The 12,862-nt window shown below is 40.4% G+C and overlaps 1 protein-coding gene across 10 annotated transcripts in view; it reads left to right on the top strand.

The window, feature by feature from the left end:
• The first annotated feature begins 636 nt into the window (after positions 1-636).
• The window catches only part of LOC129343486 (elastin-like), a 33,550-nt gene continuing 21,324 nt past the window's right edge, over positions 637-12,862 (top strand). For 9 of the 10 annotated variants that reach the window (XM_054999714.1, XM_054999712.1, XM_054999708.1 and 6 more), the window contains exons 1-5: positions 637-722; positions 1,825-1,845; positions 11,018-11,071; positions 11,942-11,986; positions 12,325-12,369. In XM_054999714.1, the coding sequence (XP_054855689.1) occupies positions 657-722; positions 1,825-1,845; positions 11,018-11,071; positions 11,942-11,986; positions 12,325-12,369 (231 nt within the window). In that variant the 5' untranslated portion in view covers positions 637-656. The remainder of the gene's footprint in view (positions 723-1,824; positions 1,846-11,017; positions 11,072-11,941; positions 11,987-12,324; positions 12,370-12,862) is intronic. The other variant, XM_054999710.1, reaches the window with a different exon arrangement.

Here is a 12,862-nt window from a genome sequence, read left to right as displayed (position 1 = left end):
ACGCCTCTCAGCCCCAGCTCCCCAGCTGTATTATGGGGATAATAATAACACTGACTTTGTTCACCACTCTGAGTAGGCTCTAATCTGTCTAAAAGGGAGGTATATAAGCATGCTGCTGATGTTGCTGTTGTTATCCCCCAATATGTGTGCATTTACATTTCAGATCTTTCTGCAATCCTGGGGCATTTGTCTGTTAATGATGACTCCAGTTTCTACTTTTAAGTATCCACAGATGAAGCCATGTTGAGAATCTGATATACTGATGTTGATTAAGTATGCAAGTATTATTGAGAATCCCCCTTCCCAAAGTTCATTACTGCTTTGGTATGATATTCCATAAGTGTTCAGCGAAAGGGAAGTGTAATTTCTCCCTCCCCCTTGCTAAGGCACATGTTTATTTGCATATACTTAGAAAGAATAATACCATTTATCCTTTGGCATCAAATTGGCCTCTGACCTTTTGGAATCAATATTTATTCTTTACAAGATTAGGGTTAACCTTTCCTGATTGGAAAAAGTGATAAGTGTCCTTGATTATGGTGTTTGACCAACCACACTTGAAATAGAAACAATGCTTGGTATAAATACAGAAGCTAGAGATTTACAGTCTTCGCATTGTTGACTTCATACTTGAAATACATGAAAGAGAAGCCAAGATGAAGTTCCAGGCTTTGGCTGCTGTTCTTCTCGTCTTTCTCATTTCTGCAAGGGAAAGCAAATCAGTAAGGTTACCATTGAATCTTAAAATAATGGCATGTGATGTGTTTCATTTATGTTAATCAAGTTATTCAGAAAGATTTGGATATAGAGATGTGGTTGCAAAACTTTCTAGAGACACAATGCTCTACTTCCATAAATGGCCTAAGCCATGAGAACTCTCCATGTTTTCTGGGCATGGCTTTGAGATAAGACTTCTTTGAGACTTCTTTGAAATAAGAAGTCTATAATTATACTTTAAGAGATCACTTCAAAAGTAATTTATTTTTAATTTGCATTTGGACAACACTAAGGGTGTGCACTTGCAAGATTATTGTTTTAATTCCATACGGAAAGGTGGGAAAGGGCTTTATTATCATTTTCATTGTATATAAAGTATTCTTATCCTTTGAGAAAGTCATTCAGGAAATATCAGATTCAGAACAATGCTCCCAATATTGCCTTTCTCGACTTTCCCATACAAAACGATAATTTTGCGAGTCTTCTGCGCATGGAGCAGGGGCAATTGGTGGGGGGAGTTATGAAGTTCCTGCATTGTGCAGGGGGTTGGACTAGATGACCCTAGAGGTACCTTCCAATCCTATGATTCTAAATGCCTCTCCCTCTAGAGGCAGCAAGAATGGAAGGGAGGGAATGAAAGCACCCCAATCCCAGTTGATTCTTGGCACATTAGCCCTTTAAACTTTAAAAAAGGCAATTAGTTTTCCATTATTTGCTCAGAGGCCAACTCTTTAAAGTTTAAAGGGTCATTGAGCCACATACCAGCTGTGAACAGTGAAAGTTTTCCCAACATGATTCGGGATACTTCTGATATATATTGCTGATCTGATCCAATGCAGGAAATGTCGGACGTTGTATCTGATCCGTAATATCTGCACAGCTTTAGACAAATCTCCTTCCTCATGTCAATGGTAAAATAGATGGCCATGACAAAGAAACTGTTGCTAGCACGTCCAATGGGGTAACCATGACTCGCAAAAACTCTTAAATGGTGTTTGTATGTAAGGTGCCGTTGGACTTCTGTTTTATTTTGCAACTAAGAACTGCAACGGTCTTTGCAAGTGTGAAGGAGTAACTGTTTTATTATTTTTTATTATTATTATTTAGGCCCCTGTTGGATTGCCTGGTGTAAGTATTACCAAAGGTCCATACATTCTGAGAAACTTTCCAACTCCCTCACATGCTTCTAGAACTCTGTGAATATTTCTCACCCCCAAAGTGGAAACTGCATATTTACTGCTGCATATAAGTGTCCCAAACAGGGAGCTGGTTGCATCTTACTGAGCAGTTTTGCCAACAGCGCACACAATGCCCAATGATTATTCTGAACGGCACTGTATTGCTCTCTGTGCTTTCGAAGGGGAACGATGTTTGTCTAAGCCTAATGCTAAATCTGATTGCAGTGCATAGCAGGGATTCTGATTACTTCCCAAAGAAATGAAATAATATTTTTTTTTCATCCATTACATCCTTTATAGCTGGAAAGGGTTTTGCTGGTCAGATTTTTTTACACCACTTTCTAAAAATGCCTTTGCTAGTAGATAGAGCATGCTCAAGGGAGTACATTAGGCAGATTAGCATCACGGGCCGATGTTCCATCAGTAGCACATGCCAGAAGAATCATGGCTAGAAACAGGGTCTGAATGTCACCCAATGACATTCTGTTGTGGTATCCAACAACCCTAAATTACGAAATAGCCCCCCCCATGCCCAGGTAGTCTCTTAACACCAGACTTAGTAGGCAAAGATGTTTCAATTTATCAAGTATTTTTAGTGATTGGGTTATATGCTTTGGTTCTGATTCAGGTCTGTTCTCTGCCGATGCTTTCAATTCTAGATGGGTGCTGTATTTTATATTGTATATTGTTGTGAGCTGATGTGAATTTGATTTTAATAAGGACTGACTGGGATGTCTGTTGAAAGTAAGGTTGCTAGATCCCCTCACCCTGCTGGTGGAACACCTGGCACTCACCCTTTTTGATGTTTTCAGGCATGCTGATGGTGCGATGACATCACTTCTGGGGATGGGAGTGCTCCTGCGTTTCACGGCTGGGAGATGGGAGTGCACCTGTGCTTCGCGGCTGGGAGTGCTCCTGCGCTTCGCGGCGGTCTGATTTGGGCCCCAAACGGGCCCAATTCAGCCCATTTGGGGCTAAAATGGACCCTCTGCAAGATACAGGCATGCGCACTGGGCAACACGATGAAATAACTTCTGGAATATCACTCCCAATTTGGGTCCCAAACATGCCGCCCTGGGAGTGAACCTGTTTGGGCCCAAATTGGCTCACTACGAAGCATGAGAGCACTCCCGGGGTGAAGTGATGAAGTCCCTCCCAGGAAGGACAGCATTGCACCGCCCTGGGGGCATTCCCAGGAGGTCTATTTCCCTGCCTTTCCCCCCTGCCAGCCAGGTGAGTGGTGGCGGGGGCGGAGAGTGGGAGCGGGTCCCCTGCTCTTATCAGGGGACCTGGGATCCCTAGTTGAGGGTCATCAGTTGCTATCATTTGTATTGCACTGAAATCTGATCATTTATATGTTGTACTTTTTATGAAGTTTCAAGATGCCCAGGGCTGTGGTGCAGGATGTAAATTCTTCAATAAATAGACAGCATCTATAGTGCAAATCATATTAGTGCTTACCTTCTGACCGCAGGCCACCAAAACTGAAAGCCATGAAGGTAGAAAACAAAGGTAGCTGCTATTTTTGTCTCAGGTTAACTGTGCAGTCCTAAGTAGAGTTACAGCCTTCTAAGCCCATTGACATCTATGAATTTAGAAGGCGCAACTCTGCTTAGTTTTGCATTCTAAGAGTTGTAGCATGTTCCTGTTCCTCAGTATGTCTGTGCTTGCGTTAATGATTCCTTTAAAAAAATGCTCCAGGGAACTCTTAGGGATGCTTTACAGATGAACATATGGCAGCGTGTCTAGCATGTGTGAGTATTACTACATGGAACATAGAAATTTAGAGACCACGTTTTACTTGATGAAGGGACCCTTGAGCAATTACTGGATTAAAACTCCAGGCACCCCTTATTTTATCTGAAAGAAAGTGTGAATTGTGGTAGCAGGGAGGGTGTATGTAAGCAGAAACTCGTTCCTATGCATTGGACTTCAGTGTCCTCACCTAACTGCTACAGTCTGACCAGAGACAAGTGAAGCAGGAAACAACTGATGCCCTGATTTTTTCCCATGTGATGAATTCTAACCTAAAGGATAGAGAATACTAGGTTATGAACTGAGCTTATATATATGTGCAGAGGAGAGTGACGAGGATGATCAGGGGCCTGGAGACTGAGCCCTACGAGGAAAGGCTGAGGGCCTTGGGAATGTTTAGTTTGGAGAAGAGGAGATTGAGGGGGGACATGATTGCGCTCTTTAAGTATTTGAAAGGCTGTCATTTGGAGGAGGGCAAGGAGCTGCTCCAGTTGGCAGCAGAGGGTAGGACCCGAAGCAATGGGCTTAAGTTACATGCAGAAAAGTACCAGCTGGATATTAGGAAGAACTTTTTCACGGCCAGAGTAGCTCAAAGGTGGAATCAGCTGCCTAGGGAGGTGGTGAGCTCCCCCTCACTGACAGTTTTCAAGAAGAGGATGGATGACTATTTGTTAGAGATGCTTTAGGCTAATCCTGCACTGGGCAGGGGGTTGGACTAGATGGTCTGTATGGCCCCTTCCAACTCTATGATTCAATGATTCTATATTTCCTTTCATAACACCAAATTTGTTTTAGTGATTCCATAGAAAGCTAGATCCAGAGGAGTTAGCCGTGTTAGTCTGTAGTAGTAAAATAGCAAAGAGTCTACTCCACCCTCCCCTCACCACCTATATATCTCTGGCCAGTTTCTTCATACTCTCCATGCATCTGATGAAGAGAGCTGTGGCACTTGAAAGCTTAAGCTACAATAAAGTTGGTTAGTCTTAAAGGTGCTACTGGACTCTGCTTTTCCATAGAGAGCTAAGAAAGCAAGAGCAGCCTTTTGGGGTCAGCCCATCTTCTTTCATGAAAGGTTGGGTTTCCCAATACAACTTCTGTATGGTGAACATTTCACAACACATTGACAGATTGTGGCATTAAATGATCCCACATATCTCTATGGGTACTCTGGCGATGGAATGTTGAAAATGGCGACTTCCTGTTTGGGATCCATGGAGGTCTAACGCAGCTCCACTTGCGGAGCTGACCGGACTGCCGTTTTAACCGGCCGGCGGGGTGAAAATAGCCCGCGGCCGACTGCTCTCAGGCGGGGAGCAGGCAAAGAACGCTCAAGACCCTAGGGTGAGCTAGATCTCGGACGAGGGGGGGCTCTACACAACGAGTCTCCCCCCGATCCTTGAGGTCCCACCTTGCGACGGGTCGGCTATAATCTCTGCGGCAGTTTTGGGGCCAATTCGGCTGGCATAAGACCTACATACCCAAGCATCGATTGGGGGAAGAAGCTGAGAGGAGAACTTAAAATCGAAACAGCGACTACAACCCGAGAAAAGTGAAGAGAAGGTAAAGATCATTATCTTCTGAGACGGGACAGATTGATAAAAACAGAGAGGAAAAAAAGTAGATTTTTAAACTGCAACAGACTAGTGAAAAGGAGGGGAAGACTCGGCAGGAATCGAATTTAAAAAGAGACTAAGTTTAAAGAAGTTATTAAAGAAATGGGACTATTGTTTTGAATACCTGTGGCTTTGGAGCTGTGAGAAAAAGACACCATCGCGAGATCTGCTGTGGGAAGACGGGAGACAGGAAGTGCGTAATAACAATAGAGTGGCTGGAGAGAAGCGGCCCTTGCTGGAGGGCAGGAAGTAGGGAATCGCCATTTTTGAAAGGGGAAGGGTCGCGGCTTCAGCGGAAGAGGAAGTAGGCCATCTTGGATTACACAATCATAGAGAAACCATAGAGAAAAGACGCCCGACATTTTGGACTCTTTAAAATTTAATTTCTATAAGAAGACTGGGACATTTAAAATAGAAAAACGTTAAATTTTACGCCACGGAGTTAAGGAAGAGAGCGGATTCGTGGGAGCGAGCTAAAGCAAGCCCCACGATGTCAAAAAAAGCGTGGCAATCGGCAATAGAAAACCTGGATAAAAACCTGGACAAAAAACTTTTAGATATGATTAAAGAACTTAAGGACACGAAATTGGAGCTGATAAAAGAGGTTAAAGTGGTTACACAGACAGTAAAATCGGAGCTGTCAGAAGTGAAAAAAGGTATGGAAACAATACGAAGTGAATTACAAGGAACGCAGCAGAGAGTTAAAACAGTAGAAGACGCGATGGAGAATTTAGCAGACACGCAACAAGCAGAGATGAGATTGGTGAAGGGGAGAATGTCAGTTGCAGAAACTAAACATATGGAGAAGCAGCTACGTTTTCGTGGCTTGCCAGAAGTGGAAGGAAAGTCAGCGCAAGAACAGATGACTGAGGTGTTGGCTGAGTACCTGGGGAAGGAGGAGGAGGAAGTTGTGGCTATCCTAGATGTGGCATACCGTGTGAATTCGAGAATAGCAACCCAGAGGAAACTACCAAGAGATGTGATTGTGCAGTTTACAACACGAAATATGAAAGAGAGGATTGTGACAAAACAGTTTCAAGATCCATTGGAGATTGATGGCAAGACGATTATTATAATGAAGGAACTGCCCAGATCAGTGTTACTGGACCGGAAAAAATATAAAGTGCTAATTCAGATTTTGAAGGACATGAAAATCAGGTACAGATGGGAGTTACCGGAAGGAGTGTCCTTTGAGTTTGGAGGGGCCAAAAAACGCATCAGATCTGAGCGAGAGATGGAGCGATTTATTAAGGACAATGAAAAAGACTTACCAACAAGATCATGAGTATGGAGTGTAAAGTATTATCTTGGAATGTAAATGGACTAAACTCACCGAATAAGAGGAAAAATACTTTTCACTGGCTACTAAAACAAAAATGTGACATTGTTTGTTTGCAAGAGACCCATATCAGAAAGCAGGATGTAAAATATTTAAAATCTGGAAAATTGGGCAAAGAATATGTAGCGGCCTCCAACAAGAAAAAAAGAGGAGTGGTGTTGTACATAAAAGAGGAGCTACAGCCAAAATTTGTTATGAGAGATGTGGAAGCTAGATTTGTAGCAGTGGAATGTATTTGGAATTTAAAGAGAGTGTTGGTAGTCGGACTTTATGCACCTAACGGTGCAAAAGAAAGCTTCTTTGAGGATTTAAGGAAGCATTTAGACGATCTTGCATACGACCAGATAATTCTTGCTGGAGACTTCAATGGAGTGACAGACTTGGAACTAGACAAAAAGACTACAACGGCACAAAAGAAAAGAGGACTATTACCAAAGCTTTTTTTTGAGTTGATTCAACAAGAGACTCTTGAAGATGTATGGAGGAGAGAATATCCTAAAAGCAGACAGTTTACTTTTTATTCTGCAAGGCATTCTACATTATCAAGAATTGATATGATCTGGGCCTCAAAAGACTTAGCATTATGGACTAAGGAGGTAGAAATAATGCCTATGGTAGGCTCAGATCACAACCCAATTATGTGGAAATTTGGAAAAAAGAGAAAAAGGAAAGCATGGAGAATAAATGAGGACTTGTTACAGGAAAGAGAGAATATGGAAATACTGAGAAGAGAGACAAAGTTTTTTATACAATACAACGTGAATAAAGAAGTACCAACCAATAAAGTTTGGGATGCTTACAAGGCGGTTGTAAGGGGCATACTAATGGACTTAAATGGTAGAGCAAGAAAGAAGAAAGAGGAGAAAAGACAAGAGATTGAGGAGAAAATAAAAGCCAAAGAAATACAGCTAAAAAAGAGACCAGGGAAAAAGAAGGTATACCAGGAAATTAAAATACTTCAAGAACAGCTAACAGCAATGAGCAATAAAGAATTGGAGTGGAATCTCAAAAGACTGAATCAAAAAGCGTTTGAGGGTGCTAATAAACCTGGGAAGTACCTGGCATGGCAATTGAAGAAGAAAAGGGAAAAGAAGATAATAAATAAAATTTGCGAAGATAACAAAACGTATTTGGAGCAGGCTACCATTAGTAGAGCCTTTTATAAATTTTACGCTAAGCTGTATAATAAAAAAGAAGTAAACAAAGAATCAATAGCGTCATATTTGGAGAAAACCAAACTTCCAGAAATCTCGGAAGCTTGGAGAAATAAGTTGAATAGTGAAGTAACTGACGAGGAAATAAGTAAGGCAATACAATCTGCAAATCTAGGAAAGGCGCCAGGGCCAGATGGACTTACGGCTAAATTCTATAAGACAATGGCTAATGAACTGGCACCATTCCTAAAAGAGGTGATGAATGGGGTTTTAAGGGATCAAAGGATTCCAGAAACTTGGAGTGAAGCGAATATATCATTGATCCCAAAAGAGGGCCAAGACCTGACTAATGTGAAAAATTATAGACCTATATCGCTACTCAACAATGACTATAAAATTTTTGCGAAGATATTGGCGGAGAGATTGAAGGGGTGGCTCTCGGAAGTCATAGAGGAGGAACAAGCAGGCTTTTTGCCAGACAGACAAATAAGAGACAACTTAAGGACAGTGATCAATGCTATTGAATATTATGACAAGCGTTGTGACAAAGAGGTTGGTTTCTTCTTTGTTGACGCTGAAAAAGCGTTTGACAATTTAAACTGGGACTTTATGTTTGCCACTATGGAAAAGCTACAATTGGGAGAAAGATTCATCAGAGCAATTAAGGAAATTTATAGAGACCAGACTGCAGCAATTGTGGTGAATGATGAATTGACCAAGAAATTGACGATAAGTAAAGGAACAAGACAAGGTTGCCCGTTATCTCCATTGTTGTTCATTTTAGTATTGGAGATTCTGATGATACAAATACGTCAAGATGATGAAATTCGTGGAATAAAAATAAAGGACTATTCATACAAGGTCAGAGCATTTGCGGATGACATAATGTTAATTGTAGAGGACCCATTGGAGAACATGCCAAGAGTGATAGATAAGATCAAGGAGTTTGGAGACTTGGCAGGTTTCTTCATTAACAAAAAGAAGTCAAAGATATTATGCAAAAATATGACTAAGCAGAAACAACAATTGTTAATGGAAACAACGGATTGTGAAGTAACAAGTAAAGTGAAATATTTGGGAGTCGAATTAACTGCAAAGAACATAGATCTATTCAAAAACAATTATGGAAAACTATGGACTCAGATAGAGAGAGACTTGATTAAATGGAATAGATTGAATTTGTCATGGTTGGGCAGGATTGCAGCAGTTAAGATGAATGTGTTACCAAGAGTAATGTTTTTGCTACAGACAATACCAATCATCAGAGACTCCAAACAATTTGAAAAATGGCAGAGGAAAATATCAGATTTTGTTTGGGCAGGCAAGAAGCCTCGAGTGAAAGTGAAAGTTTTACAAGATGCAAAGGAAAGAGGCGGAATGCAACTGCCCAATCTGAGACTTTATCATGATGCAATCTGCCTAGTTTGGTTGAAAGAATGGATGACATTAAAGAACAAGAAACTATTAGCCCTAGAGGGATATAAAAAAATATTTGGATGGCACGCATATTTATGGCATGACAAAGTAAAGGTCAACTCGATGTTCCTGCATCACTTTGTTCGGAGAAGTCTATACATAATCTGGAAGAAGTACAGAATTTATCTACAAGAAGGAACCCCTTTGTGGGTGGTTCCATATGAGGTGATAGACCCGAGAGCTGTTGATAATGAACAACAATGTTTAACGTATAAAGAAATAACTAAAACTGAAGCATCCAAACTTAGAATAAAGACACAAGAGGAACTATCACCTAACTACGATTGGTTCCAGTATAGACAGATCAGAGACTTATATAATTCGGACTCTGTAAAGGGAGGTATACGAATAGAGAATTCGGAACTAGAGCAGACCCTTCTTAAAGAAGATAAGAAAAGAATATCCAAGGTATACCAAGTACTGTTGAAGTGGTATACCGAGGATGAGATAGTTAAAACACAAATGGTGAAATGGGCTATAAACTTTAATAAAGAAATAACAATGGAGGCATGGGAATACTTGTGGAAAACTACAATGAAGACAACGACATGTATTAATATCAAAGAGAACATTTATAAAATGATCTATCGTTGGTACATGACACCAAAGAAGATTGCGCTAGGGAATTTGAATACTTCTAATAAATGCTGGAAATGTAAGAAGCATGAGGGCTCCCTCTATCATATGTGGTGGTCGTGTGAGGTAGCCAGGCAGTACTGGGGGGAAATAATAAGAGAAATGAGTGAAATTTTACAATTTCAAATTAATAAGAACCCAGAACTCCTGCTACTGAACTTGGGAATGGAGGGAATTCCAGCCCAACACAGGACGTTGATATTTTATATGACAGCAGCAGCTAGACTTTTGTATGCGCAAAAATGGAAAGTACAAGAAGTGCCAACTATTGAAGATTGGACTTACAAATTGCTGTATATGGCTGAAATGGACAAGATGACAAGAAAATTGAGAGATCTGGACTCAGGGCAGTTCAACACAGACTGGGAGAAGCTGAAACAATACCTGGAGAAGAAATGGGAGGTGGGAGGAAAACTGTGGCAGTTTGAGAACTACTGAAGTATTGAAGTAGAGGGGGGAGACTTTACCGGGGGGAGAAGAGATAAATGTGAATTAATAAGCAGTCAGATTAATAGATTGACATATATATAGATATATATAGGTTAACAAACAGAACATAGAGAAAATAATTAATTATAAGGACTAAATATAAGGAGCGATTAACTAACAATATTTTCTTTTTTTTCTGACAAGTTTTGTACCAAACTGAATGTCTGAAGATATAGATGGGTCAAATTGATTGACTACGTGAGGAGAGATATATAGAACTATTATAAAAAGATAGAATGAGTAATATATATAGAGAATAAGTCAAATTGTTTGATATAAACGAATGTATGATCTATATGGTTTATGATATATAGAAATACCTGAAATTGAAAAATTGGGATAAATTGTTTATCTAAGATGGAAACAAAGGCTTACAGTTTGGGCATATAATGTTAAAAATAGTTAAGGATGTACTGCTTAGAATAATGGAGAATATATATTTGTTTTAGATAGAGGAAGCTAATAAAAGTAAGGGAAAGGGGACAAAGGGTTGGAAAGCTGTTGGAAGTCAACAAAAAGGGGGGGGGGAAGGGAGGGGGTTAGAGATGAAAAAATTGGGGAAAATTGAATGTAAATGTGGAAATAATGGATTCTAACCCAATAAAAATTTTTCAAAAAAAAAAAAAAGAATGTTGAAAATGGCCAGTATCTATATTCCAGAATCCTGTTCCAAATGTTGGACTTCAGAATGTTGCAAATGCGGTACCAGCAGAGGTGAGTTTGCTAAGATGTTTAAACTTATTTTTATATACCAGTGAAAAGTCTCCTCCTACAGCATAGGAACACCATAAAATATAACAGTGACGACTGTCAATCAACAAATTTAGCCCTTAACAAATTTCAATCTGCCATTGTAATACACCAGGAAGAGTAATCCTCATGTATCCGCAAAAAGAAAAATGAAGTCTGCATCCAAACATACTCAATCTGAATTAGGTCCTACAATCCCACTCCTACGCATCTCCTGAAAAACATGGGGCAGAGAATTTCTGGATGACTGGAGAAGTTTTTAACATACATGGAGAACTTGTAAGAAGAAACTGAAGAAACTGTTCAATACATCAATGAGGCTATTTTGCACAGTGATTGCTGAAAATGAATTATGTCTTTGTTTCAACTTCTTCTTTCCAGTGGTTGGCACCATACCAATGAAAGGGCAGTAAAAGCTGGAATTGCTGAGATATTATACATTTTCACAAATCGGTAAAATTCTCACTATTGAAGCCTCAGGTGTCTATAAAATGTAATTATCTATGCATTGCTTGAGAGGAGAGAAAAATAAAAGAAAACATCATTCCAAGTGCCTAATATAATAAATACTAAGCATACCCTTTGTGCCAGGAAACAAAACAAAAAACAAGAGATGCTTCTTCTAAATATTGTGCGTTCTAGGACCCAAGTTTCATTCTGAGACAGGTTATTATGGGAACCCTAGGGCAGAAAATGCCTGTTAATGAGACAACAGAACAGGCACAGGGAAAGAAAAAAAATACACTGAGAGTTCATTTGCTCAAATAGCCATAGAAATCTTCATGAGTAATTTGCACAGAAAACGTTGAAAATGACTTGTTTCCTTGATTTTAGGTTAACGATCCGAGCAGTGGTCTTCCGAATGTGCCAGTTGCACAGGTGGGTACTGTGAGTAATCATTTCCGTAATTGTTTTGATACAGCAGTTTAAAATGTGAGAAATGTGCTAGAGAGAATTTCTGTTATAAAGGAAAAGAAAAAGATGATTGTTGAAGGACTGAAAATACACAAAAAACGTGTTTGATGGAACCATCACACAGGTCCTCATGGGGACTTGTCACATTAAAGGTTAAACCTAATAATACTTCTGTTTCATATACTGAGGCTTGGTGAATGTTTAGGAAGATTCCGAGACCTTTTTTTCACAAACCAGTCATAACATTTCCCATGGGTGCTCATCACAAAGAATGTTTGAAATTACTCTTTCCTTTTTTATAGGATAATATTCCTAATGCTGGTCTTCTGAATGTGCCAGTAGCTGCAGTGAGTATTGTTTATTTGATTTCTTTATTTATTTTAATACAGCAGTTAAAATGAGAGAAGCACGGTAAAAAGAATTTCTGTTTTACGAGCGGAAAGAGAGATACTTACAGGATGATTGAAAATACGTTTTGACCGTGTTTGATGAAACAATCCTACATGGTCTCATGGAGATTTGGCTCAAAGTTATAAAAGCTAACTATGCCTGCATTTTGTTTTCCTCTTGCATGGTGACCAACAGGGCTGGCTCCAGCGTTGCTGGCTCCTGAGGCAGCTTAATGCTGCCTCTGTGTGCGCGTGCACCGGACTACGTGATGACGTCACTGCGTGTGACGTCATCATGCAGGGGCTGGCATGCGCACAGGGGGCCTTCCAGCCCTCCCATTCAGTTGCTCTGTGGGCCAGGTGCAGCCGGCCACTCTGGCTGCCAGCATGTGCCTTAGCGCCCTGAGGTGGCGGCCTCACCAGCCTCAATGGGCAGGCCGGCCCTGGCGAC

This window comes from Eublepharis macularius, chromosome 15 (genome assembly GCF_028583425.1).
Source record: "Eublepharis macularius isolate TG4126 chromosome 15, MPM_Emac_v1.0, whole genome shotgun sequence".
Classification (NCBI taxonomy): Eukaryota; Metazoa; Chordata; class Lepidosauria; order Squamata; family Eublepharidae; genus Eublepharis; species Eublepharis macularius.
Note: the sequence above shows the minus strand (reverse complement) of the source record. Positions and strands in the feature narration are given on the sequence as shown.